The 26,584-nt window shown below is 44.1% G+C and overlaps 1 protein-coding gene across 2 annotated transcripts in view; it reads left to right on the forward strand.

Moving 5' to 3' along the window:
- Positions 1 to 26,584, forward strand: part of LOC142578731 (rap guanine nucleotide exchange factor 1-like) — a 137,753-nt gene that overhangs the window by 42,666 nt on the left and 68,503 nt on the right. For both annotated transcript variants that reach the window (XM_075688258.1, XM_075688249.1), the window contains 3 exons: positions 10,480 to 10,732; positions 11,787 to 11,906; positions 18,305 to 18,463. In XM_075688258.1, the coding sequence (XP_075544373.1) occupies positions 10,480 to 10,732; positions 11,787 to 11,906; positions 18,305 to 18,463 (532 nt within the window). The remainder of the gene's footprint in view (positions 1 to 10,479; positions 10,733 to 11,786; positions 11,907 to 18,304; positions 18,464 to 26,584) is intronic.

Consider the following 26,584-nt stretch of genomic DNA (forward strand, 5'->3'; position numbering starts at 1 on the left):
GCCAAGGTGATACCTCACAACTGCAAGCCTTAATGATGCTAACCACATTTAAAACCTGTTGCGTGCATCTAAGGCCTGTCTGATTAGTCTTGTGCTGCAAAAACCTAATATGCTTGATGTATGTTCAAGAAATGTCTTGAAGTTAAACATCTGAGTGCCTGGTGGCTGTGCCTATACTACATAGTGTCTGTCTTTTTGTTGTTTTCAACAATTGCACTAAAATTTGAGTAAATGTGTTAGCTGTCTTGGTGTTCTTCAAGTACACTGTACTAAAATGATTTTGTTCTTATGCTTGAAATATTTTTTGGAACTCGGGTGCGGAATGCACATCAATAAACCTTAGGAAACTCATTAAAACGTTTGCTGCTCTGTCAGGACTACTGCTGGGAGTGTGTAGAGCTGGTGGAAGTTCAGAACAGATTATGATCTCTTTGATTGCTGGCACAGTGTAGGATTCCATGTTAATCACTGTGCTTATTTCAGGGGATTCTAATTGTGGGAGAACGGAGTGGGCCATTCAGTTGTAACATTCCATGCAACTAAGTCATATTTAGGCATAAAACAAGTGCTGAGAGCTTACTAAAAGGGTAATATAGCAGTATGGATGGACTCATTTCTTGCCTTTAGTGTTTGTGTCTGGCATCTAATGACATCATGACTAAAGGGATAGCTTAGGCGTACCATCTGCTTAAAGGAGCAAGAGCCAATTTTCTTGATTGCAGAGCAGTGGAATAGACGTCTGTTTTTCAGTCATATATCATTATTGGTGGCAGACATCAGTAAGCTTGTGCTAATCACTGATTAACTGAGTTTTTAATTAATCCTCTTAAGGTCCAGCTATACAGGGCTGATCGTGCGTGCCTGGCTACACATCACGCATCTGCGAAGCTGTGCGTGCTTGTCCTAGGTGTCTAGAGAAGGGAGACTCGCAGGCCATGCATGCGTTAGGCAGTGCTTAATTTTGAACATCATTTTGAGCATAATTTTGAGCATGTGCAACGGAAGTAGCAGCCTGTGCGGCAACGTCACGTGGCCGGCATGTAAACTTTCGGTGTGGGTTTCGAAACAGGTTGTTAGAGTTTCGCAATCGTACCAACATGCCAGGAGTCGCCGCTGGTTATGTGTCGCACAACGGCGATGGAGGCCATCAATAATGAAACACTGATTGCCTGCGTTGAGGCACGACTTGCACTTTGGCAGGTGAAACACAAGCACCACAAAAATAAGCGTGTGACGAGCTGCTTGTGAATCGAGGTGGCAAGTGCTCAAAATTTTATATAGGTGTCATACATGGGGCACTTTCAATCGTGATCAAGCCCGATCAGGATCAGATTTCTTCATCACATTTGCCTCGTTTTGTCAGAGGTAAGAAAACTTTTGTCAAACCCAAACGTTTCCCCCGAAGGTGGTCTAGCAGCACTATGCTACATGCAGTGAAGCACTCGCTTATGTGGGTATTGTGTGACTGCTTGCCCTTCTTTTCGTCACATGTGTTTAGATTTGGAGACGCGTACACTTACACTTAGTGAGACACGTGTCCCGTGCTCCGTGTGGTTGGGCCTTTAGGGTCCATGTTGCAATTGTAGAATTGAAGCTGGCCAGTGCTTGAGGCATATGTACTTAGTAGGAACCCTGAAGCTACCACCTCCTCCCCGAAAGTGTGGAAAAATGCATTGGTATTTTGCTTATTATTTCACAAAGCCATGCACACTGCAGGACAAAACAGTTCAGTTCAATTCAGTCTTTATTTTTCTCTTGGACAGAGAAGGAGACAGGACTAAAAGCTCGTAAGCTTGACAGAGGTCCTGCCCCCTTTATCAACTTGGCAGTACAGCACACAGGCAGAGATTTTCATTTTTCCAAATAAACATAGAAACAAGGTAACAAAAACACTTTGTAAAAAGCATCACCATGCATTGCAGCACAAACACCAGGCATTAAAGAAACAAATAACAGGTTATGGGGAAACGAAAAAACTGTATAGCTTTAAACTGAGTGAAATATCATCACGTAATTTTGCTAAGAAAAAAATCACTTAATAGCATCATTTGAATGTTCAAAAAAGTCAAACAATTATTTGTATAATTTATTTAATAATACTTAAATAACACTGAAAGAGTATAAGAAAGAGACTGCTCAGTGTAATATGCTCTAGGTGTTGGCACTAACCAAATTCCTTTGTCTAGTCTGCAGGACATGCGTGTTTTTCTCCAAGTTTTGCCAGCTAACAAATATAATTTTCATCACTTTATGTGGAACGTTTATAGATCATTAAACGTCTATAATTGTATAACCTGTAGATTGGCGGGATTTCATATTTCAAAAACAAGTCATATGGGGGGGAGGGGAGCAGTAAGGCAGACCAGCAATGCATCTTACAGCTCTTTTTTGAAGAAGGTGAAGCTTGGATAAATTTTCGACACCCATAGTGCCCCGAACAGTATAACAGTATTGCAAGAGAGAGAGAACTAATAAGTTGTACAGCGACAGCCTAACCTTGACAGGAAGAATACCGCGCAGGCACAACATAACACTGACAGCTGAGGACACTTTTGATCTAATATAGTCAGTATGATCGTTCCATATATCACACCAAGGATTTACCACCAAGGATTTTAACAGTATCTACTATTTCAGCAGTATCAGAGCTTAAGAACACGTTCAACGGCCTAGAAATTACCGTCCCTTTTGGAAAGTACAATATTATTTTTGTCTTTTGAGAATTAATCTTCAAACAATTTGATTTTGCCCATGTATTTAATGCATTCAGTGTTCCGATTGCTTTCTCTTCAATGTCACTTTCTGATCTCCCGGATATGAACACCGAAGTGTCATCAGCATAGGATACAATCTTACCATCAGTCACACATTGCACAATATCATCTATATAGGTTAAAAATAAAAGTGGTCCCAAAAATACTTCCTTGGGGGACTCCTGCACTAATATTTTGGTATTGAAGACAATGAATTTTTTAAAGTCTGCATATTGTGTTCTGTTCAACAAATAGGATTTTCATAAGGTCTTGAGCTTTTCCTTGGACACCATAGTTTGCCAGTTTATGCAGTAAAATTCTGTGGTTTATTAAGTCAAAAGCTTTAGTAAAAATCTAATCCGCCGTGGTTGCTCAGTGGCTACGGTGTTGGGCTACTGAGCACGAGGTCGCGGGATCGAATCGCGGCCGCGGCAGCCGCGTTTCGATGGAGGCGAAATGTGAAAACACTTATGTGCTTAGATTTAGGTGCACGTTAAAGAACCCCCTGGTGGTCGAAATTTCCGGAGTCCTCCACTATGGCGTGCCTCACAATCAGAAAGTATTTTTTGGCACGTAAAAACCCGATAATTTAATTTTTTAATTTTTTAGTAAAATCTACATATATGCCTGCGCCTGTCTTCTTATTTTGAAAGATATCTATTGTGATTTCTTTTTTGAGTCGGTAATGCTGTTTCAGTGGATCGATTCTTTCGAAACCTATGCTGAAAGTCAAGGAGCTAGTACCCTACCATGCATTAATTTTTTCTATACCTTTCGAGAATACCGGCAGTATAGGAATCGGACGATAGTTACTAATCAAATTCTTGTCGCCACTTTTTAAAAACCAGGGTCACTTGAGCCATTTGCAGTGCCTTTTGGAAATACAGCGGTAGATAATGAGATTGTAAATTTGAGCAGCAGCTGGGCATATTAGGTGAAGAACGTGTTTAATGGCCGGTATTTGGAGACCAGTTGCATCTGCTGACTTGCTATTCTTTAATACTACTTATGCGCGAGAAAACTTATGTGTAGTTGGTGGGTGCAACGAAAAGGGATGATGGACAGCTGCTTCCCTTCATAAATTCAGTGTAATTTTTGGCCGCACCATACCTCACTCTGAGGTTCCTGTAAAAATAAAGAAATTGTTGAAAGTTTCAGCTAAACAGGTCCTGTAAATTCGTTTTCCTTCATGCTGAAAGTTATCAGAAGTATCACGGGTCTTTTGTTGCAGTAAGGAATTTAGTTTCCGCCAGATTACATCCAATTGCTGTTCATCAGGGCTCCAAAAATACATTTGTAAAATGATCATCTCGAGCCATTTTTTAGTTTTGATGTTAAATTATTTCTGTACTTTTTTGAATTGCCGGAGCAACTTTTTAATCTTTTGATTGTACAAACTGTGCGTACAACCTGTTCGTATGTTTGATCATTTGGAGCAAGTTGGATGTCATCCTAGGTTTTTCGTGCCTTTGATGGTGTGGTTGTCTTTCTTACTGGAAAATGTGCGTTATAGATAGCCTTGTATGTAGCGATGAAGTTAAGGTAAGCGGTATCACTATTATCTGCCTTGAAAACATAGTTCCAGGTCTGTTGACTAATGGCAGAAAAAAAGGATTCAAGATGTTTTTTTTGTTATAGATTGTGTATAAATTATTTGCCTCTTCTTTTGATTAACATGAACAGTCTCATCAGCTATCACGATGATTCCAAGATGATCACTAATGTCTGTATAAACTACGTCTGCAGTTACTGAATTACTGTCAAAATTTGTAATGAATACATCTAATAAAGATTCACTTTCTAAAGTCACCCGCGTCGGCTTTGTTATTACGCTAAAAAAACCATTAGCAGCAATTAAGTACTGAAGTTCTGTATTGATTCAATAAAAGCATATTTATGTTAATATCACCATCGAGAACCATATCTATAGATTGATCAGATGCATAGCTAAAAATTGTTTCAAAAAATTCAAAGAAGTGGTTAATGGCACCAGATGGTGGCCTGTAACTAACACAGAAAAGTTTGTTCGAACTTCATAGAGTGAGGACCTCGTAATCAGTATTTGTCGTTGTGTATCTGCAACTATTTCGTGTGATATTGTTTCCTTCAGCAGGAGTGTGCCACCGCCTCCCCTTTTATCTTCGCGGTTTTGATAAAAGCACTGATAGCCAGGACGATGAAATACAATCGATGCAAGTGTATACCAGGTTTCAGTCAACATTATTGCTGTAAGTGATACTCCGATCCAGTAGAACAGCTAATTCATCTTCTTTGTTTCTTAAGAATCTAACGTTTAAATTAAAAACGGACAAAGCAGGTTTTTTTGGTTTCGCTATATGCTTATTTCATGCGGCTGATAACCCATGTCGGGAGACAAACAAATTTTAGGTGCCTGCAGGTACAACTACAGAATTTGATGCAAATTATCAAACTGCGTGATCGCTATGACTGCTGAGGTATCTGTTCTGTGCGCAAATATTTTGCCATTCTGAGTCCATGCATATTTCCACTGGTACTCTTTTTTTTCTTTGCATTTGCTGCACCAAATAGTTCTTTAATCGAAGGGCTCAAGTGCTCATTAATGAAGATGGGGGTCTTGGGTTCGAGTTCAATATCCTCTGACATTATCCTCTGCTTTTGAGCTTTCTCAAGAAAGCAGTCATGGACTGATCTGCGAGCAGACTGCACCACTATATTTGGAGCTTCTGTATTTCCCATAGTTCGAACGCGGTGACAGACCTCGATGTCTCCACTTTCAATAGCCTTGCTATCTTTTTTGTGATCTCCATGACATTCTCATTTTGTGTCCTTGGAACACTTTCACTTCAACGTTGTGACACCGCATGTGCTGTTCATTTTGTAGAAGTCTCACTTCATGCTCTCCAACTTGAGCACGCAAAGCATCTCATTCCTTTTCTAGATTTTTGCCACAGATGTTCTTAGCTCCCCATTTTCCAATTCAATGTGGTTCACGGACGTTTTCATTTCATCATAACTCTCGTTTATGAAGCCTAGGCTGCTCTTTATCTCGCAAATGTCCTATCTTATGTCCATTTCGAGACTTTCCCATAGTTCATGGAACTCTTCTTTTAGTTCTCGTTTCAGTTCTTCAAAAAAAAAAAATAGTTTAACAAGCTCCTTTGACATTTCCACTGGGCAAAGGGGAAAATGTGCATGCAGTTCGGATAATGCTATGTCAACAACAGCACAGAAGAGCATGTACAAGCGACAGTTGGTATGCAGCAGCAGCAGTCACAACAAATGTAAAAGCTCTCAGGCTAGTGGGGCAAAATTTCACCACCCGAGAATGTACACCAAAGCGCTTAGATAAGCATGCGATTGCCATGACTGCTGCTGCCGAGTGAAGCGTCGATGCGTTCTTCGCCGGCTTTTCTGCTCTCTGCCAGGAATCCACGCAGGCGCAGTGCACTAGGCCAGGAAATGCTGATGAAGCACGTGGTCCGATGATGGTTGTCGTGTCCAGTGATCACTGAAGTCAAACCGCTCGCAGATATAGGCTGGCCGACACCTGAGAATGTACACCGAAGCGCTTAGAAAAGCATGCGATCGCCATGACTGCTGCTGCCGAGTCCACGGGGAATGCTCGTGTATTTTGGGACAAGAGTTTTGGGATGAGCATCTTGAAAGTAGTACTGCTAGTCTTAGGATTCTTAGTAATTGGACATACCTGTGCATTGACTGGCTTCAGCCCCACTATTGTGCTACCTGCCCTGAATAAATAAGCAGTTGATTTTAAATCTTATATTCTTAATTACTTTTTATCGCCTATCTACTGATGGCTGGTGCCACTTGCAACATGTTGCCATTAACCATTATTTCCTGCATTGAACTATTTTAAAATATTTTGGCTTTTTCTTTTTGAGACAAGTGGTGTATGTTGCTTTTAATGCTTGTGGGGGCCTTGTATCTCGCAGGAGTACCGAACACTGTGGTTCGGGCTTAGCGAGCCACTGGGCCATATCAGCCGTCACCTCTCGTAGTCTAGCATGTGCTGCGTGTGCACTCAGGCCACGAAAGGGAGGCACCGAGCACTATGCACGCAAGAAAACACAGTACTGCCCTAAGTTAGCGGAAACCATTTATTTGTCTCCGGTGACGCCCAACACGGCACAAATGCCCAGTCTGGCATGAGAATCAGAGGTCTCCTGTGCCAAGGCTGAAATATACAGACAGGGTGCCGCTAGCGTGTCGCTGCGAGAGGATGGCTCTCTGTGAAATGCTGCTAGGAAAAGTCCCCGTGGCTATGCTGCTTGCTCACGCGATAACCAATGGGCCCACTCGCGAGAGCTTGGGCAATTTCCATCGGCTTGGGCTCTTGATATGTGCGGCTCGGCGCAGTAGGACTATGCGTGCGCACTAGGCACCGCTCTCGGCTTGGTGTTTGGAAAAGGAGCGACACCAGGTATGCGTTCGCCGAAGGTGCAACGACACTGTAGACGAGCTCAAGTCCAAGACTTTAACAAAGAGCCGACAGATGAGAGGAAAACATGTATGTACCGAGTGCTGTCCCAAGGAGGTCTCCCTTGTACTCGCTTTGCCGACCATGGCGGCGGCGGCCGGCAGCGTGGGCGCCACCACTGCAAACCGGTCCATGGACAAAGCCACTCCAACGACTGTTGCGAATGGAAAGGGAAAGGCGTAGGGATGACAAAATAGGTGAATGCCCGCACTTATGCACCGGGGTGCACCTCAATCCCGACATGCTTCAAGTGCTTGCACAGTGCATAGCTTGCGAGCAGAAGTTGAGCACTTAACTTGGGCATCAACAAAATCAAATGTGGCAATCACTGTAACTTGAACAACTGATGCCATTTCTGGTCTCGTCTTTGCAGTTGTATACGAAAGGCACCAGCTTCTGACATGCCTCTTGCATGATCGGGGTTAAGGGTGTTGCGTATCTCTTAGTTTAAAAAGGTAGCTTCTAGAGGTACCTAATGTGTGTCTCACAGAATTGTTCTGTTTGCTTTGACTGCAAACTTATTGATTGCAATGGTATGACTAGTTATGTTGCGAGCAGTACCATTGCTCTGAGGTACTGTGCATTCATTCCAGCCGTTTTAGTCCTGTCTTGCATAACAGGCCACTCCCATTTTAATAAGTTGGTTGATGGCAAGATGTGATGGAAACAAACTTCTGCACTTGCGTTTTAGTGATAGCATTACTCTTCTTTATTTGTTTCAGTGCTTGAACAATTTGTGCACTGACACCTTTGCTTGTGTATTTGTGTTTGGTGTGGCCTAATGTGATGTGTAGCATGTGATGTCTGCACAGCTTGCATGATAGTGCATTACACTGAAAATGTTTGCTTTATTAAGTATTATATGTGTCGGCCTTTGTTAGCTGCCGTGATATATATATCTATATATATATTGAGGGGGATGGAGTGAGGAGGGAGGGAAAAGTAGTTGGTTGCATTTGGCAGTGTATCGGCACACGTGTTATTGACCATAAACCAGCTTTAACAGCAGTTTCAACTAATTGGAGGCACAGAAGGATGCAGCATCAATAAATTAATAAGTGTTTTATGTTAACTTATTTGTGTGCTGTTTTTGACTTCAGAGATGTCAACTGCACCAGAATTTTTAAACATTTTTGATAATGCTTTCCAAAGGCTGTTTATATCATTGTTATCATACCAAGTACACTTGCCTTAGGAAAAAAAAAGAATTAGAATTAATTGAAGAATCAGATATACATGTTCTAATTTATTTATAATTTAGAAAATATACTATAGTTCGCAGAGCAATGTACACAGTGTTTGTGGTTTACCTGGATGACATTCATAACTCATACTTAAAGGGATCAACCACCACCCAGAATGTCTTATTATGTTTTGATGGAAATCAAAAGACAATGATTTGTGCTGATAGACTCGAACGTGCTGTTTGTGGTTTAAGTAGGAGTTATAATTTTAAATTAGCATAGAAAGTCTTGAAAAATGGTATGTCACAATTTGTGGTGAAATAGTAGTACTGGGTCTGCATTCTTACCATGTAACCACAGACTACTGTACGTAAGTTGGCTGTTATTAAGTGTACCATATTCCATTATTTATATTTTATAGGCATTTGCACTTCATTTTATGCATATCACAATTTAAGGAAAGATCAGGCTTACAAGTGGCATTGCCTGTGAGGCAACGAGTGGAATGACAGAACCTTGTCGTCCCCCATTGCATGGCAGTGCATATTACTGTTTCTCACACTAGTTCATATGGATGTAGCCTAAGTTTGGATCGCACATTTCAGAAAATTCTTCGCTCCAGCTTGCTTAGGTTTTCAAGAGACAATATACTTCCGAGTGGCAACCCACTGAACTGCACATCACATGGAAAAATACACTTCACTGTAGTAAAAACATTGTTTTTCATTTGAAAACTTGGCTTGGCTAAAAAGAAACCATGAAAGCATGTAGCTATCTTGCTGAAATAATCCAACAGTTCAGGAAGCGTGAGCCACATAATCAGCTTGATAAGTAAGAGAATTTCTTACAACTGGGGCCAACCTTGTTGTCTACTCCCCACCACTGCGGTTTACAATCACTATCGCACTCAGCTCTCACTGTTTCCAGCATAGGAATCCATGAACACAACCACAACTTCAAATAGAAAAATTCTGATAATAATGTTCCTGATGCTCTCTGCACTGCCATTGTGGTATTGGACATGGACTGGTAAGCTTTCCGTTGCAGTAGGAAACAAAAAAGAAAGAGTACCATAAATATTGGTTGTTAATTGCTTTAAGTTACGGCTGTCCTAAATGATTCTTGTAGAATTGAACTGTGTAAAAGAAAAAAATTTTTGGTTTTAAAAGAGTCATATGTGTGTTCCTCATACTCATTGTTTCCAATACTGTATGGGCAAAAACATATTGGACTACGCAGGAAAGTGGTCCTCAGCTTTCTGGCATAATCAGGGTTTGGTCCACTAAGCTGCTTTACGTGGTACTTTGTTTGAGATATTCTAGTTCACATTGAGGCTTAAAAAAGTCGCAGGGTTTCTTATGACAACATTAGGCAAGTATATTGAAGTATATCGAAGAAACTGGCATCAAGTGTTACAGTTGCTTCGGGCTCAAAGTTATTGAAACTGTGGCTTTTGACAGGTCTATGACCTCCATATTCATAGTGGCAATGTGTAGGACCCAGGCTTGACTTACAGAAAGAAGGAAGTTTTATTTTCTTCAGAAAATAAAACTAAATTTGTCCTCACCTAGGATTTGATCGCAGACTGTAACATGTAAACCGTCATGTGATCATTGTTTTTGTCACTCCTCCATCGTTGTTTTTACCTTCCTCATCATGTCATTGTCATCAGGCCGGCTATTAATGTTTTGGGTGGCACTTCAGGCTTTCTTCCTAATGTCCTTCTACAATATTCCTTGTATATTAAATTATGTATAACATCTATGAACTGACTAATTAAGCTTAACACTTGCTTGGTGCCATTGCAAAAGCACAGTCAACCAGGCTAAAGTGCTATGATCATTTTGCTCCAAGGAAACTTGTTGCATGAAAAGTGAAGGATGTAGTCCTGTTCTTCACAGCCGACCGGTTGCATTATTTAAGGCTAAGTCAGGCGCCACTGCATGCGTTAACTCGGGCCTAATTGCAGCTGGCAGTCACTCTAAGTGCTTCTAGGACATTAAATATGACCAAGTGCAGCAGAAACGGGCCCTGATTAGCTAGAGGTGCTGTGAAAATGCAGAAGCCAGCTCGATGGTTCCAGCTTGGATGCAGTGGCCCCTCCCCTGCCTCCAAAAAAGAAGTCTGGGGCACTCAGCTCTAACTCTAACCTCCTGGAGCCTCTGTCAGCAGTGCTACGTTCGCCACTGTTCGGGGACTGGCAAGGCAGCAGCACCCTTAGCGGTGCCAGCAGCTTTGAGTCCTGCCTCCATCATTCAGCTGACGATCTCCTGGGCATATCTTCACCAGCTGCCTGGACTGCCACCACCCACAAGGTCTGTCTCTTGACTGTCATTGGTTGATCAGTAAAGGAACCTGTATCTGAAATTCAAACTCTGTTTCTGGAACAGCCACAAAATGCCAATTGGCAAAACAACCTCACCCACAGCAATTATATTGGTGAAGGCTCTGTGAAAAATTTTTGCATCTTAATCTTTCTGTCAACAAGGTCTCTTGTCTTCTCTTGTTGGATACCATATATAGACGAATACTTGTCCTGTGTAGTTTGACACAGTTGTTACACTTGGATACTGACCTGTATAGCTGGGCACTGGAAATAACGAAACTAGAGAGCTGTAACATCTCTCTGCCACCAAAATAGTGAAGGCTGTGCCTATTCCTTTGCCATCACTCATGAGGTGTGAGATGCTGTTGAAGGCATCTCTGCCAAGCCACATGTAACTCAGAAATAATGGATCTGTCAAGTGATGGCCGCACAATATGCCTAGACAAAATGCTTTGAGGCAGACTGCATTTACCAAGCTACAAGCAGAGATTTAAAAACATTATTCATGAAGTTTTATGGGCCAAACTATGATTAATTTGGTTTTAAATGCCTCCTTCCTTGTATGATTTATATAATTTAATATGAGGCCAACTTGTTGAGCGTTGTGTCCTGCTTGGTGCAGTATGTTTCCCTAGTACAACGAGCACCTTCGTCTTCATTTTCATTAGTTAGAACAAAGGATATTTTAGCTTATTTTATATCTGCAGAACTATGCTGTATAGTAAAATGGCAGCACAACGATGGTAGAATGGGATGCTCGGGTGTTTTTTGCTGGGAGCTGCTGACAGCAATAAAGGCGACGTTGAAGTTAATTTTCACTCTAAGTGAAGGTGACAACCGCATGGTCTTTCACATGTTATGTATACTTCACTGAGTAAAACTTGTTCTTTAGGAGGGGCAAGTCTGTTGAGATTTCATCATTGCCTTTGTCAAAAGCAGAACGGCTTGTGTGTACCGGACCTGACGTGTGTACCGGATCTGACTCCGTTATGTAAATGGTTGCCTTGAGACCTGCAATACTAGTATGTGCTCTTGTTTTTCAGACAAGCTATCAAAGCTTCAGCTACAACACTTGTACCACTACCGTCAGTGGCCGAAGTGACAGTGTCGACCAGCTCCTTAGTCACTCATCATCATCAACACATATATCAGCCATGAAGCAGGTACACAACTTATTGTTTGCTAGTGACATTACTAGCATACACTGAAGCCTAATATATGATAAAGTTTGAAGTGCATGTTGCTTATCATAGGGGTAACAAAAATACACATACAATAATTAAAATTTCCCTGCCAAAACTTCTTTGAACAGCAGTGTGATGTCCCTGCCTCCTCTTTCTCTCTATTTTTCCCCCTGCTTTCCTGTATATATGGCAAAGACCACTAGCACAAATTATAACATTGAGAGAGAAGCAGCGACAAGACGCTTCTTTTGATTACATTAAAGTGGCATTGCTGTGGTACGGCATTACCCTCAAGTACACAGTACTTGGAAGAACCTCATATTCAAACCTGAATAATTCTATCTCTCACACCCGCTCACCTACACATGTATGCACACAGCTGCAAATGCTAAAAGGCACCCTAGATTTTTTTTTACTATTGTTTGCAATCCACCTTGCCAGTGTGCACTATTAACACCACCATATCACAACTGTAAAACTATTAGAAATCCTGTGGACTTGCAAATTGTTCACACATGCTGGAACCAGGTTACTTTTCTCTAAACAAGTGTGTGAGAATGCACACTAATTATCACCTACTGTATTTATTCAAATATAAGGCGAGTTTTTCTTTTTTTTTTCACAGAATCCTTAGCCTCAAGGTCTCCCCCCCGCCTTATATGCGAATTTCACCTTATAGTGTGGCTTCACGGCATTGCAGCGCACTGCTGGGCAGCCACACCTAAGGGAAAAATTCACATATAACCCACACTTCATGTGTTGAAGTTCCCTTCCCCTCTGTTTCGTGGTCACCATTCTGCGTTTTTGGGGTGGTAGTAACTCAGCATTTGAGGCACTCCCAGCCGAGTCTGAATAATCCTCCAGCTACTCTGTATCGCTTTATATTAGTGTGCATAAGATTTTTTTTCTTGGGTCCCCTCCCAACTGGAGGGCATTCTCACCTTATAATCGTGACTGCCTTATATTGGAATAAATATGGTAATCGTGCTAATTTTTTAGCTTAGTCCTTTTGGCATATGATTTACATCTGTGCAGCTAAGCCCTAGAAGCCTTGGTGGTTTAAGCACCATTTTACCAATCTTCATGTGATAGCTTCATACATATGCACAATACAGTCATGTTATTTGTAAAATGGGTAAAGAAACTGAAGCAATTTAATTAGTTGCTGCCAAGTGTCTAGTGTGCTGCATCTGTGCTTGGCTACTTGAGCCTTGTACAGTCGACTCTCGTTACAACGGACCCAGATAATCCGACAAAAAAACATCTGTTTTATCCGAAGTTCATAATATTCGAGACTCCTCGCTTCTGAAACTTTCGTTGCGATGTCGAACAACTTTATTGCAAAGAGTGAGTGACGAACGCCCAAAGTAAAAACGGTGTCTACCAACCGGGAAAACCGGGAATTCTCAGGGATTTTGAGTGGCCTGGAAAAACTCGGGAAAACTCGGGGAATTTGTGCCTCTATCAGGGAAAATTAGCTGTAATTTTATTGAAAGGGTCGAAAGTCGCGGTAATGCTGGCTCGAGTAACAGACGGGAATCCTAATGAATCGTCTTTGATGCCCTGTTGTCGGCTGGAGGAATTTCCAGTGTGCAGTGAATGACCCACTTTCCGGATGCCCGATAATTTGGACGGCTTTGCGGCACCATCACGTTTCCCATTGAGTCAATGTATCAGAACGTCTGAAATTTCGGACGCAAGAACCTTTCGTTGTTCGATTTTCCGGACGTTTTTCCATGACTGCAGGTCCGAAACAGCATTAGTCAAAGCCACCACCACTGCCATTTTGATTACCTCGCCGCCTCAAACTGGCACTTGCGCTCGCAGGTCCGCTGGCAGCCGTAGCCACCACTGCGGCAACGCTAGACCTAGCTGCTTCGACATTCACTGTTAAGCTCCTTGCCGTTGGGTGCCATGTTTTTCATTGAAAGAATTCGCTGCTGGCAGCAATGGCACCGACTCTGCCTTTGTGGTCCTCGCGATTGGCTTATAAGCTTCGAAAGCACGGTACATTGCATAATACCGGTTCCCAAAAGTCAGCTTTGCCTCTGTACAGAAATGTTACTTGGTGAACCATATGCAAACTTATTGCAGTGAAGCATAACAAGCATGGGAAGGGGCTATTGCCATGGGACATAGTATGTATCCCTTAATTATACAGACATGCACCCGGTATCTTTTGTCAGAGTACGAGCACCGATATGTCTAACACGTGTACCGACAGGCCTTCAGAGCGTTTTCGAATGTGCCTGTGGTGGTTTGAGCCCTTAAGTGCAGTAAATGACATGCATTTATTTTTCCAACTGGCCGATTTTTCGGACGTTTTCACGGCCCCTAGGGAGTTCGAAAAATCGGACGTGGACTGTGCAACTGACCAAGAAGATGCTTCAAATGGTCCGTGGGACGAACGAGTGACGGAAGGAGTACAAGAACAGAAAGGACCTACACATTGAGGAATGAACGGGAAAGGAAGCATTCTGCCGCTGTTTTGAAGGAGCTTGAGCTAAAAAAACAAAGTGTTGGCTGATGCCGAGGTGCAGGTGTCCCTCATCCAAACCAAAATAAACTCTTTAAAGCACCATCATCATCATCAGCCTGGCCACGCCCACTGCAAGGCAAAGGCCTCTCCCATACTTCAACTACCCCGGTCATGTGCTAATCGTGGCCATGTTGACCTTGCAAACTTCTTAGTCTCATCCGTCCACCTAACTTTCTGCCGCCCCTTGCTACGCTTCCCTTCTCTTGGAATCCAGTCCATAACCCTTAATGACCATCGGTTATCTTCCCTCCTCATTACATGCCCTGCCCACACCCATTTCTTTTTCTTGATTTCAACTAAATGTCATTAACTCGCGTTTCTTCTCTCACCCAATCTGCTCTCTTCTTATCCCTTAACATTACACCCATCATTCTTCTTTCCATAGCTTGTTGTGTTATCCTCAATTTAAGTAGAGCCCTTTTCCCTTTTCGTAAGCCACCAGGTTTCTGCCCCGTAGGTGAGTACTGGTAAGACACAGCTCTCATACAATTTTCTCTTAAGGGATAATGGCAAACTGTTCATGATCTGAGAATGCATGCCAAAAGCACCCCAGCCCATTCTTATTCTTCTGATTATTTCAGTCTCATGATCCGGATTCGGGGTCACTGCCTGCCCTAAGTCGATGTATTCCCTTACCACTTCCAGTGCCTCACTACCTATCGTAAACTGCTGTTGTCTTCTGAGACTGTTAAGCATCACTTTAGTTTTCTGCAGATGAATTTTGAGACCCACCCTTCTGCTTTGCCTGTCCAGGTCAGTGAGCATGCATTGTAATTGGTCCCCTGAGTTACTGAGCAAAGCAAAATCATCAGCGAATCCCAAGTTACTAAGGTATTCTCCATTAACTCTTATCCCCAATTCTTCCCAATCCAAGTCTCTGAATACCTCCTGTAAACACGCTGTGAATAGCGTTGGAGAGATCGTAGCTCCCTGCCTGCAGTGAAACGCAACACTGAGGTGTCGTGCGCGGGTTGAGAATATGTCAGGACAGTTGAGGTTGACTCACGAGCTGTTGAGAGAGAATCTCAATTGTGACAAAGTTCGGCCCTCATACCACTGAGCTTACTATCAGTTGATAGAAATAGCTCATATTCGAAAATATTTGCTTCTGTATGCATTTCCTTTTTATTCGTATTTGAGAATGTCGGACTCAATTTGCCATTTTTTTCGAAGGCATTTTATTTGCTGTGCATTTTACTAACCCCTCCCTTCTATTCTTTTTCTGAATAAAATAAACACTACTCCTTAGTAGTATTCAAATTGGATTAAGTCATTTAAAATTTTTTTTTTTTCATACGATTACTAGATAGTGACAGCATTGGGCGATGTTGTTTCAGCCCGTCTTGGCATAAAACATAGTTCTGTATCACTCAGGGAATTTTGCAAAGGTACTCGGGGGAAAACCTGGAAAACCCAGAGAATTTAGAAATGTCAACTTGGGTCGGTATAACGTAAAACTATTCCAATCTGTTTTTATTCCAAATCGGCCATTAGCCCTCCCTGATGGGTCAAAATGGCTCGGGCTCTGCCAGTACCTCCCATACTGGCAGAGCCCGAGCCATTTTGACCCATCAGGGAGGGCTAATGGCCGATTTGGAATAAAAACAGATTAGAATAGTTTTACGTTATGCCGGCCTTGGTAGACACCCTGAAAAAACAAAAAAGTCGCAGTTTCGCCCGAAAAGCGACGCATCGATTGCGGTAGCTAATTAAGCGAGATAAGCGTGGCAGGAGCAGCGAGCGAATTGACCTTCATACTGTCTCTCACTTCAACGCGAACTAAATGTCGAAAGCACAGCACATACGAAGCTACCGGCACTGGGCGCACTTTATCCACATCGCAGATCGCTTTTAAGATACGGCGACCGCACGGGCGCGCACTTTGTCCACATCGTTGATCGTTTTCAAGATACGGCGCCCGCGCTGTCGAGCACTTTGTCCACATCGCAGATCGCTTTCAAGATGCGGCGCCCGCGCGGGCACGCACTTTGACCTCATCGCAGATCGCTTTCAAGATACGGCGCCCTCGCGGGCACGCACCTTGACCTCATCGCAGATCGTTTTCAAGATACAGCGCCCGCGCTGTCGAACACTTTGTCCACATCGCAAATCGCTTTCAAAATACAGCGCTTGCACGGGAGCGCGCTTTTTCTACATTGCAGATCGTTTTCAAGATACGGCGCCCGCGCTGTCGATCGCTTTGTCCACATCGCAGATCGCTTTCGAGATACGGCGGGCGCGCACTTTGTCCACATCACAGATCGCTTTCTAGATACGGCGCCCGCGTGGGCACGCACTTTTACCTCATCGCAGATCGTTTTCAAGATATGGCGCCCGCGCTGTCGAACACTTTGCCCACATCGCTGATCGCTTTCAAGATACGGCGCCTGCGCGGTTGCGTGCTTTTTCTACATCGCAGATCGTTTTCAAGATACGGCGCCCGCGCTGTCGAACACTTTGTCCACATCGGAGATCGCTTTCAAGATACGGCGCCCGCGCTGTCGAACACTTTGTCCACATCGCAGATCGCTTTCAAAATACAGCGCTTGCACGGGAGCGCGCTTTTTCTACATTGCAGATCGTTTTCAAGATACGGCGCCCGCGCTGTCGATCGCTTTGTCCACATCGCAGATCGCTTTCGAGATACGGCGGGCGCGCACTTTGTCCACATCACAGATCGCTTTCTAGATACGGCGCCCGCGTGGGCACGCACTTTTACCTCATCGCAGATCGTTTTCAAGATATGGCGCCCGCGCTGTCGAACACTTTGCCCACATCGCTGATCGCTTTCAAGATACGGCGCCTGCGCGGTTGCGTGCTTTTTCTACATCGCAGATCGTTTTCAAGATACGGCGCCCGCGCTGTCGAACACTTTGTCCACATCGGAGATCGCTTTCAAGATACGGCGCCCGCGCTGTCGAACACTTTGTCCACATCGCAGATCGCTTTCGAGATACGGCGGGCGCGCAATTTGTCCACATCACAGATCGCTTTCTAGATGCGGCGCCCGCAGGGCCGCGCCATTAACAGCAGCCACCGAAGTAGAACTGCCCCCACCTCTTTGCCTCGCCTCCTCCACTCCATGCCTCGCGCGTGATAGACGGCACGCTTCCGCCCCGCTTTCCTCCCTCCCTCGCGCTCAAGATATTGAGCTTGAGCCGTGATCGTCGGCTGACCCGTGCATGTCAGTTGCCAGCACCTGTCGACACTGCAAAAGTCCATTTTTACTCTCGTTTTTGACAAAAATTGCTACTACTTTCGTCCGCAGTAGCCGATAGTCCATTGTAGCACCGTCCATTAAAAGCAAATTTCCTTGCATATAGTCCTAAGGCTGAAATATGGTCCATTATATCTGAGTGTTGTACGTGGGTTCATTGTAATGAGTGTCGACTGTATTAGAGAGAGTGAGCAGATTTTTCCCCATGCTTCTTTTTTGGCATTGTCTCGCTGAATGTTAATAATAATAATAATATTTGGGGTTTTACGTGCCAAAACCACTTTCTGATTATGAGGCACGCCGCAGTGGAGGACTCCGGAAATTTTGACCACCTGGGGTTCTTTAACGTGCACCTAAATCTAAGCACACGGGTGTTTTCGCATTTCGCCCCCATCGAAATGCGGCCGCCGTGGCCGGGATTCGATCCCGCGACCTCGTGCTCAGCAGCCCAACACCATAGCCACTGAGCAACCACGGCGGGTGGGAAATATATCGAAACTGGTGCCATCCTGGACATTCATTTCAAGTGGATACGTCTTGCAAGCTCACCGGATCGCTGAATGTTGCGCACACACTGTATATTGTAGTCAGTTTTTAAATGATGCTTTTGTTTGTGTGCAGGTGGACAAGACACTTGCTTCTGTCAGCCACCAATCATTTGAGCTGACGGGATCTGCTTTTGGAACTAGTGTGGATGAAATCAAACCGGCCCTTCCCATCAAGCAGCGTTCTGCCAGAACAAGGACCCCATCTCAGTATGACAACGTTTCGGATGCTGAGGTCTGGCAGTTATCTCTTATTACAGTTGCTTTTTTTTCTGTGTTTGTGCATGTACGTGCTGTGATGTAAGCCACAGTGACTGCTGGTGGCCACAAAACAAAGATTCTTTCTTGTTGCCACTGGCAGTAACTAAGGAAACAAAAATACTTTTTTCAGCAATTTCACTTTCGGCTTTATCAAAGATAGCAAAAGAAAGAAATGGCTTTTCTTGCACTACCTGCAGTAAAGAAATGCCTATATTTTATGGCCATGCTTCAAGATCATACTGTGATGGTAATACACTGTAGCAACACTCCTGCCTGCTTTTTCATCAACCATATCACCAAGCTGCTCATTCGTGTGCATAAGGAGCATGTCTCATGTCATTCTCGTACTGGAACGGCAGGTGGTGCATTAGTGCTGTGTTTTGCTTGAAAGCTCTGTGCATATACTTCCCGACAATGTTTGTACGTTTAAGTATACATGCAAGTGATCTGTTCAACATTTGTGTCCACAGGTGTGTGTGTTATGAGCATCCCATTGCATACATATGGTGTGTGAGGACTTAGTTAAACCAAAACTTTCAAGCAAAATAACATCAATGGCAAAAATTGTGGTCTTCAATAGAGCTATTTATTTTTTTAATAATTTGCATATTGAAAAAAGAATATTTTCAATATAATTTTGAATTTTGTTAAATAGATTACAAGCAGTAAACAGCGCTAAACAACAGGACAAAGAGAGGAACACAGACAACAGCGCTGACTAACAACCAAGTGTCTTTATTCTTTCAGTCAGCATATACCGTAGTTACTCACATACCGTAATGATCGCACTCGCCCATTGATTGCACCTCTGAATTTTGTCGTCAAAATTCGCTTTTTATTTCCTGTGTAATGGTCGCACCCCGAACTTGCTGCAGCGATATGTCGTGTGCCAAGTCTAGCTAATAATGATCACGCGTACTATCTGTCGAATGCTACACGAACGACTCTTGAAGACAACCCAAGCCGTCTGCACGCACCGAACATTCTTAAGCAGATGCCCCATTTCATTCCTTTCATCACTTTCTGCACTTCCATGACAAAAAAAGAAGCTATAAGAAGCTATATGCCTTTATTATGTGTAGGCTTTCTAATGGTTGTTGTCAACAACAAAAAAAGGCGCCTTTCGATTCTTTTCATCTGCACTCGTGAGCACGCAACAAATCGCGAGCGGCAATGATAGCAGCCACGTTTACACTGATACGTTAGAAGTGTACCCTGTTCATATGCCGACGCTTGTAACACAGCAAAGATATTTGCCCACCCTTAGCGGAAACGTGCCGTATTAGGATAGTGGTGAAGACCAATGCCGCAGTTTCCACAGCCTGCCTGCCTTGTGCTCCGATGTCACTGGCACTAAGCGCACTTATCTGTTTTTGTCCCCTCAAAGTGGACATGGCTATGTTATTGCCGCAAACTTGCCGATATTAACGATATTATTCGTTACTGATATGGAAGAAACTGTTTCAATGCACGTAATGTACTCACAAGAAGAAAAAAATCTCGTTCGGCTTGCTCTGCCGGCTGACATGTTTGTTTTGGTGTCCCGCACTGCATACAGCAGCAGCCGCCTATTTGTTGACCTGTTGTCATTCCGCAGCAAATGTGGGAGGAAAAAAAATTCTTTTTGCGGGAAATTTAACTCGCGTAATGATCGCACCCCTGAATTTGCGTCAATTTTTTCTGACATAAGAGTGCGATCATTATGCGGGTAAATACGGTATATACTCCACCGCTATCTTAAAGCACAGAATCAACAGAATTCAGCATGCACAGGGGCAAAAATTGCAATTAATGCGATAGGAAGGCAATCTCTTTCGGAAGAAGAGAAATGGAGGGAAAGCTTACACATGCTTCGCCGCTATTATGAATGTGGAAAGCTTCGGAAATAAGACGTGCGCGGTCATCACAGTATTGTGACAGATAGGTCACATCTTTAAAAGACGCCTTGCAGCCGCCTTCATTGCAATGCAGTGATAATTGACTATCTCTAGCTCGTTCTTGAACTTTGTTTGAGTGTTTGCGCATGCGGTCATTGCTGCACCGCCCCGTTTGACCAATATAAAAACGCTTGCATGAAAGAGGAATATTATAAACCACACAGTCACAACAGTCAACAGTGAACCTCTGCGTGTGTTGCTTTTTACAACTTTTTTTGTTGTTCTCGGTCACCCGATTGACATGATGGCACAGGCTACCTAACTTATTTCTGGCAGTGAACAGCAACCTAACGCCTGCCCTGCTGATGACCTTTTTTAAATTATGCGCAACCTGGTGCACGTATGGGATAACATATTTTGGGGTTATGCTCCTCGGTCTCATAAGAGCCTTCTTCCCTTTTCCTCCGCGCACTCAAAGATAGTTAAGTGCGGTATTTCAAGATCTTGCATGAAGGCGGCCGTCATAAGGTCTTGTGACCACCAAGTAGATGCAAGCTTCGAATTGCAAGTAGCCAGGCTGAAGCTCACAGGTTTCCCGTTATCACTTTTAATTAGTATTGCTGAAAGCCTCACAACAAGCGTTAAAAGAAGGCAAACGGCAGCTACTCAATCTGAGAATCACTCACGGCAAATGGTTGCGGTTGTCCCATATGTGCACCAGGTTGCGCATAATCTCAAAAAGGTTGTCAGCAGGGCAGGCGTTAGGTTGCTGCTCACTGCCAGAAATAAGTTAGGTAGCCGGTGCCATCAAGTCAGTTGGGTGGCCGAGAACAACAAAAAAAGTTGTAAAAAGCAACACACGCAGAGGCTCACTGTTGACTGTTGTGACTGTGTGGTTTACAAGATTCTTCTCTCATGCAAGCGTTTTTATATCGGTCAAACGGGGCGGTGCATCAATGACCGCATGCGCAAACACTCAAAGTTCAAAAATGAGCTCGAGATAGTCAATTATCACGGCACTGCAATGAATGCAGTTGCAAGCCGTCTTTTAAAGATGTGACCTATCTGTCAAAATACAGCGATGACCGCGCACGTCTTGTTTCCGAAGCTTTCCACATTCATAATAGCGGCGAAGCATGTGTAAGCCTTCCTATCGCATTCATTGTAATTTTTGCCCCTGCACATGCTGAATTCTGTTGATTCTGTGCTTTGAGATAGCGGTGTAGTATATATATGCTGACTGAAAGAATAAAGAGACTTGGTTGTTAGCACTGTTGTCTGTGTCCCTCTCTTTGTCCTGTTGTTTAGCACTGTTTACTGCTCGTAATCATGAACCAACCAGCCCAAATGCGTGCTTTTCTGCTGTTAAATAGATGTTTCCTATACCAAGGTTTAACTGTTTCACTGTTCACTTGTCCTGTTAATTGGCTGTTTCCATGCATTACATATTTTCCCATCTTTCGTTCAGTTACAGCGGAGCTGTATACATCCATCGTCCCATACATTTTTCAATATCCGTTCCTCAAAACTCCCGTGCCCTCTATGAGGAGGCTATGCAAACCAGTACGGCATGGGCTGACACTGGCGTAGTAAGAAGGAAAGCTAAGAAACCACCCAATACATAGTTTCATACAATAATTACTAGAGATAACTCTGGTACTAGTGTCTACAGGAGCCGCAATTGGGGCAGTTCAGCCAGCATGGAAATTATGGGAAGTACATGTATTTGCCTAACCTTCGTCCTTCTGGCTCTAAACGTCACTTCAACTATGTAAATTCGTCATTTTCAACAATGTACTGTGTAATAAATAATTCATCATCGGCCTATCTTTATGTCCACTGCAAGACGAAGGCCTCTCTCTGCGATCTCCAATTACCCCTGTCCTGCGCCAACTGATTCCAACTTGCCGCTGCGAATTTCCTGATTTCATCACCCCACCTAGTTTTCTGCTGTCCTCGACTGCACTTCCCTTCTCTTGGCACCCATTCTGGTAACTCTAATGGTCCACCGGTTATTCATCTTATGCATTCTTTTCTTTGCATTCTTTTCTCTTAATGTCATTTAGAATATTGGCTATCCCTGTTTGCTTTCTGATCCACACTGTTCTCTTCCTGTCTCTTAAAGGGGCCTTGAAGCACCCCTTGGGCTTGGTAAAATAACCTAGTCCGCAAGTAGCATACGTTGCTGTGAACATCTCAGCCAAGTTATGCTGTCGTACGTGGTGCATGGAGCTCGCAAGCGGATCGCGAAGTTGCCTTTCTCTCAAACGCTCTCTTCTCAACAGAAGGCCCTGTCCTTGCTCTCTTCTTCACGCTTTATTTCATCATTTCCTTAGATGGCTGCTATTGGCCTATAGTTGACATAAAGCTGCGGTCAGCTACATGGCGTACATACTGCAGCCACCGCGGGGTGCCGCCACGAGTCCACTGGCTAAGTGCGCTGCAGCTCGCTGAGGACAACTGCGTTTGACTTATGTTTAGCACGTTGTAGGCACCAGAGGCAGAAGCTGTGGCATCTACGTTAACATCCAAAATGAAATTTGAACCGCACGCCACGGTGACATTTAGAAGGCGTAGCATTGCGGGCACGCCCCACTGCGCTGTAGCCTTTGCAGTGCAAGGCTTTGAAGGAGGAACGGGAGCGCAGTGGAGGCTGTTTTTGATTGCCAATAACTCTGCTTCTGCTCAATGCATTGGAGTGCTTTTCATGGCAAACTTTCTGAAATAGCGTTTTTCTACTTCAAATGCCTTTCTCCACTTCGATAAAAAGTGTTTCAGGGCCCTTTTAATGTTACGCCTAACATTTTTCATTCCATTGCTCTTTGTGCGGTCCTTAACTTCTTCTCGAGCTTCTTTGTCGACCTCTAAGTTTCGGTCCCATATGTTAGCACCGGTAGAATGCAGTGATTGTACACCTTTCTTTTCAGTGATAGTGGTAAGCTCCCAGTCAGGATCTAATTAAACATTATTAAAATAATCCACCAGTAGGATTCGAACACAGGACCTCTAGCACAGAAGCCTGACATTGAAATCATTATGTCACCAACGCATGCATCAACAAGCGGCATAGAACACCCTTGTAAACTTAAACTTCTTGCATCTTGAGACACTTGACACATTTCAATTTGGACACCTTGACAGGTTGAGCCGCTATTAGTAGTGATTGTGCGTGTTCGCAGAGCTTTCTACAGACATGGAAGGGAAAAGCCCCAAAATAAGTAAACTTTTGCACTCAGTCGTGTGCTTTGCCTTTTTTACAGCTATGCTGGTAGCCCACATTAACAGAGTAGATTGGCTGCAAATTTTTTTATGCTGAATGATTTCTTCAATGAACTTTATCCATGAACGTCCGTGAAAATGTCTTGTAGTTTAAGCTTCTTTCCTGTGTATCTTTATTAAACCTCAATATTGAACTACAGCTCATACCACTTATAACATAACCACTTTAGTGCAGGACCGGATATAATGCAGTCTTTCCCAACTCCCATTTAACTGAAGCAAGGTGTGAGATGGGCTAGTTGGTATATTTCATTACGATGTGGACAGCATGGCTGAGAAAGATGAAAAAGGAATGACGAGGACAAGTGCTGACTTTCCACTGAAATTTATTACTAAGAACACACATATATACCCCCGTGCACGTGATCACAATGTGTGTTCTTTGTAATAAAGTTCAGTTGGAAGTCAGCGCTTGTCCTCGTCATTCCTTTTTTGTCTTTGTCTGTCAGCTGTGCCTTGCACATCCTCCCATTTAACTTCACATAGAACTCAATGTATCCGCATGCCGCTTATAGTGCAGCTGCGCGAGACGAAATACCAGTTATAATGTGCTTGCCAGAAAATCCCTCAGACAAGCAAGGCAGCGAGCATGCATCGAGAAGGAGGTGTGCTGGCCAAAGGGAGAGTGGCAGATAATTCGGAGGATGAGATCTAGACGCAGAGCACGCGAACAAGGAGCTCAGGAGAGAGAGAAAAAAATTATTCTGTACCATTCTGGCTCAATGGGTCTGCAGAGTTGTCTTGGTGATGGAGAAGCGTTTTGCTCTGGCCATGCACGCGGTATGCACCAAATGCATGTGCAGTGTCTCTCTGGATTTTCAGTTTGCATACAGAACATAAATATTGTCATCGACAGATTTTTTTCTGACACGGGCAGGGGTTGCAAAAATTTCTGAATTATCAGGCAGTCCGGAAGAACAAATTTCAATGGTAAAATCAATTTATGTTTTTTACAGCTCCAGCACCACAGAAAAACAGTCAAGGCTGCGAGTGCATTTAACGTTCGCCTGGCGTGATGTGCGTCATCGCGAAGTGCAGATACTGCATGTGCGACCTTGACACCCTGATGCTATCTGTTTTAAACTGTCTTCTGCAAATTTGCCAGTTTGGAATGTTACACAAGCGAGTTTTTCCCACTCCTACAAGTATATGTGCACATGCAAAATTTTGCAGTCCGCATTTGGGGTAGTTGCCGATTGATGCCCACAAACCCCGCATCCCGTGCACTGCTGTTGGTGCAGCCTGTGCATGTGATCTCGTGCCAGATCAATCTGTATTCAACTACAGTGGAATCTCGATGATACGAATCTCACGGGGTCACGTAAAATATTCGTATTAGCCGAAATTCGTATCATCCAAACAATTAGATCAAGCTAAATTAAAGAGTGAGAGGTGAATTCACTCAGGCACACGTACGTAAAAAACATTTATTTCTTGAAGAAAAAGTATCCGATGTCCTTCTGCTTCTTTTCCTTTGTCAGGTCAATTAGCAGACTTTGTTCAAATCCATGAAAACGCAGGCACGTGTCGTTACTGATGTCATCCGCGGCCATAGCACGCCTCAGAACTTCTAACGCATGCAGTGTTTCAGCCGCCGGTGGTGGTCCTTTGTCGTCACCCACGTCTAACACAAGAACGCAGCTAGAAGCACAGCAGCCACTCCGTCCGATGGCACGCGGAAAAGGAGGAAAAGCACAAAAGCAACAAAAGTGCCACCGCTTCAAACTCTTTGCGCCTGGTCACAGCCTCCGCGCTGTCCGGCGCCACATCTGCGCCTCCGCACCAAAAGAGAGAGGGAGAAATCGCGTAACTGTGCACTGTTCTCTTTCACTGCCGTCAGTGGGGCTCGCGGTCACGTCCGTCCGTGCACTGGAATGGTGCCAACTGTGGCCTCTCCTCCGCGCAGCGGCGCAACCCCCTCCCCCCCTTAGCAACCGGTGCGCTGGTCGGGGGCGCAGCTGCGCATAGCAACCGTGACGTCACACAGTAGCGGTAGAACGAGCGCGCGGGCGTTGTCGGTGGCCGCTGCACCTCCGCTCCTTCATCAGACGTCTCGTTGCAGTCGACTGAGTGAGACCCGTAGCTCCGAAGCGGCCCAGTGATTGCACGCCAAGTGGTTCGGGGAAGCGGCAGTGGACGCCGGATTCCCCCAACATCAAACGCCAGAAGAACAAGGAGCGAATGCGCATGTGACGAATGAACATGTCACCAGATGCGAAAGCAAGGGAGGCAGAACAGAAACGCCAACAGCGACTGATTAGATCGCCGGGTACTAAAGGCAGGGAAGCAGAACGCAAGCGGCAGCAGCGACAGGTGATATCGCCAAACACCAAAGCGAATGAATTGGGGCGCAGACGGCAGCAGCGACCGGCCATTTCACCGAACAGTAAGCCAGGGAAGCGGAGCGCAGACGACAGCAGCGTCTGGCTTTCGCCAATCACACTTTCAAATTTCCAGTGTGTTCGGTAATATTCGTATCAACCGATGCGGATCGAAAATTGATTCGCAACAACCGTTCTCTAGCATGTTGCAAAGTAATGGGGCTCGGCCGGGACAACAAAAAAATTCGTATCATCCAGAAATTCGTATTAGCCATGATAGTATCATCGAGATTCCACTGTACAGGTATGTACCTCTATCAAGGGTGAGCTTCCCACGACGGCATGCTGCCCGACACCCTGCTGTCTAGGCCTAACCAGCCTCATCTCGTCGGCGGCCTAATTTTCAGTTTGGTTCATAGTCAATTAAATGCTTCACAGTGGCTGTATGGAAAACGGAGAAACGATCTCGCTAACGAAAGTGAGGGCACATCCCAGTCCAGTGCTTCGATTCCTGATACATGCAGCTGCTTGGTCTACACATTCTGCAAGTGCACAGGCATGAAAAATGTTGTTGTGGTTATACAATTAAACCTTGATATAACGAACTTCAGTATAACA

This window comes from Dermacentor variabilis, chromosome 1 (assembly GCF_050947875.1).
Source record: "Dermacentor variabilis isolate Ectoservices chromosome 1, ASM5094787v1, whole genome shotgun sequence".
Taxonomy (NCBI): Eukaryota; Metazoa; Arthropoda; class Arachnida; order Ixodida; family Ixodidae; genus Dermacentor; species Dermacentor variabilis.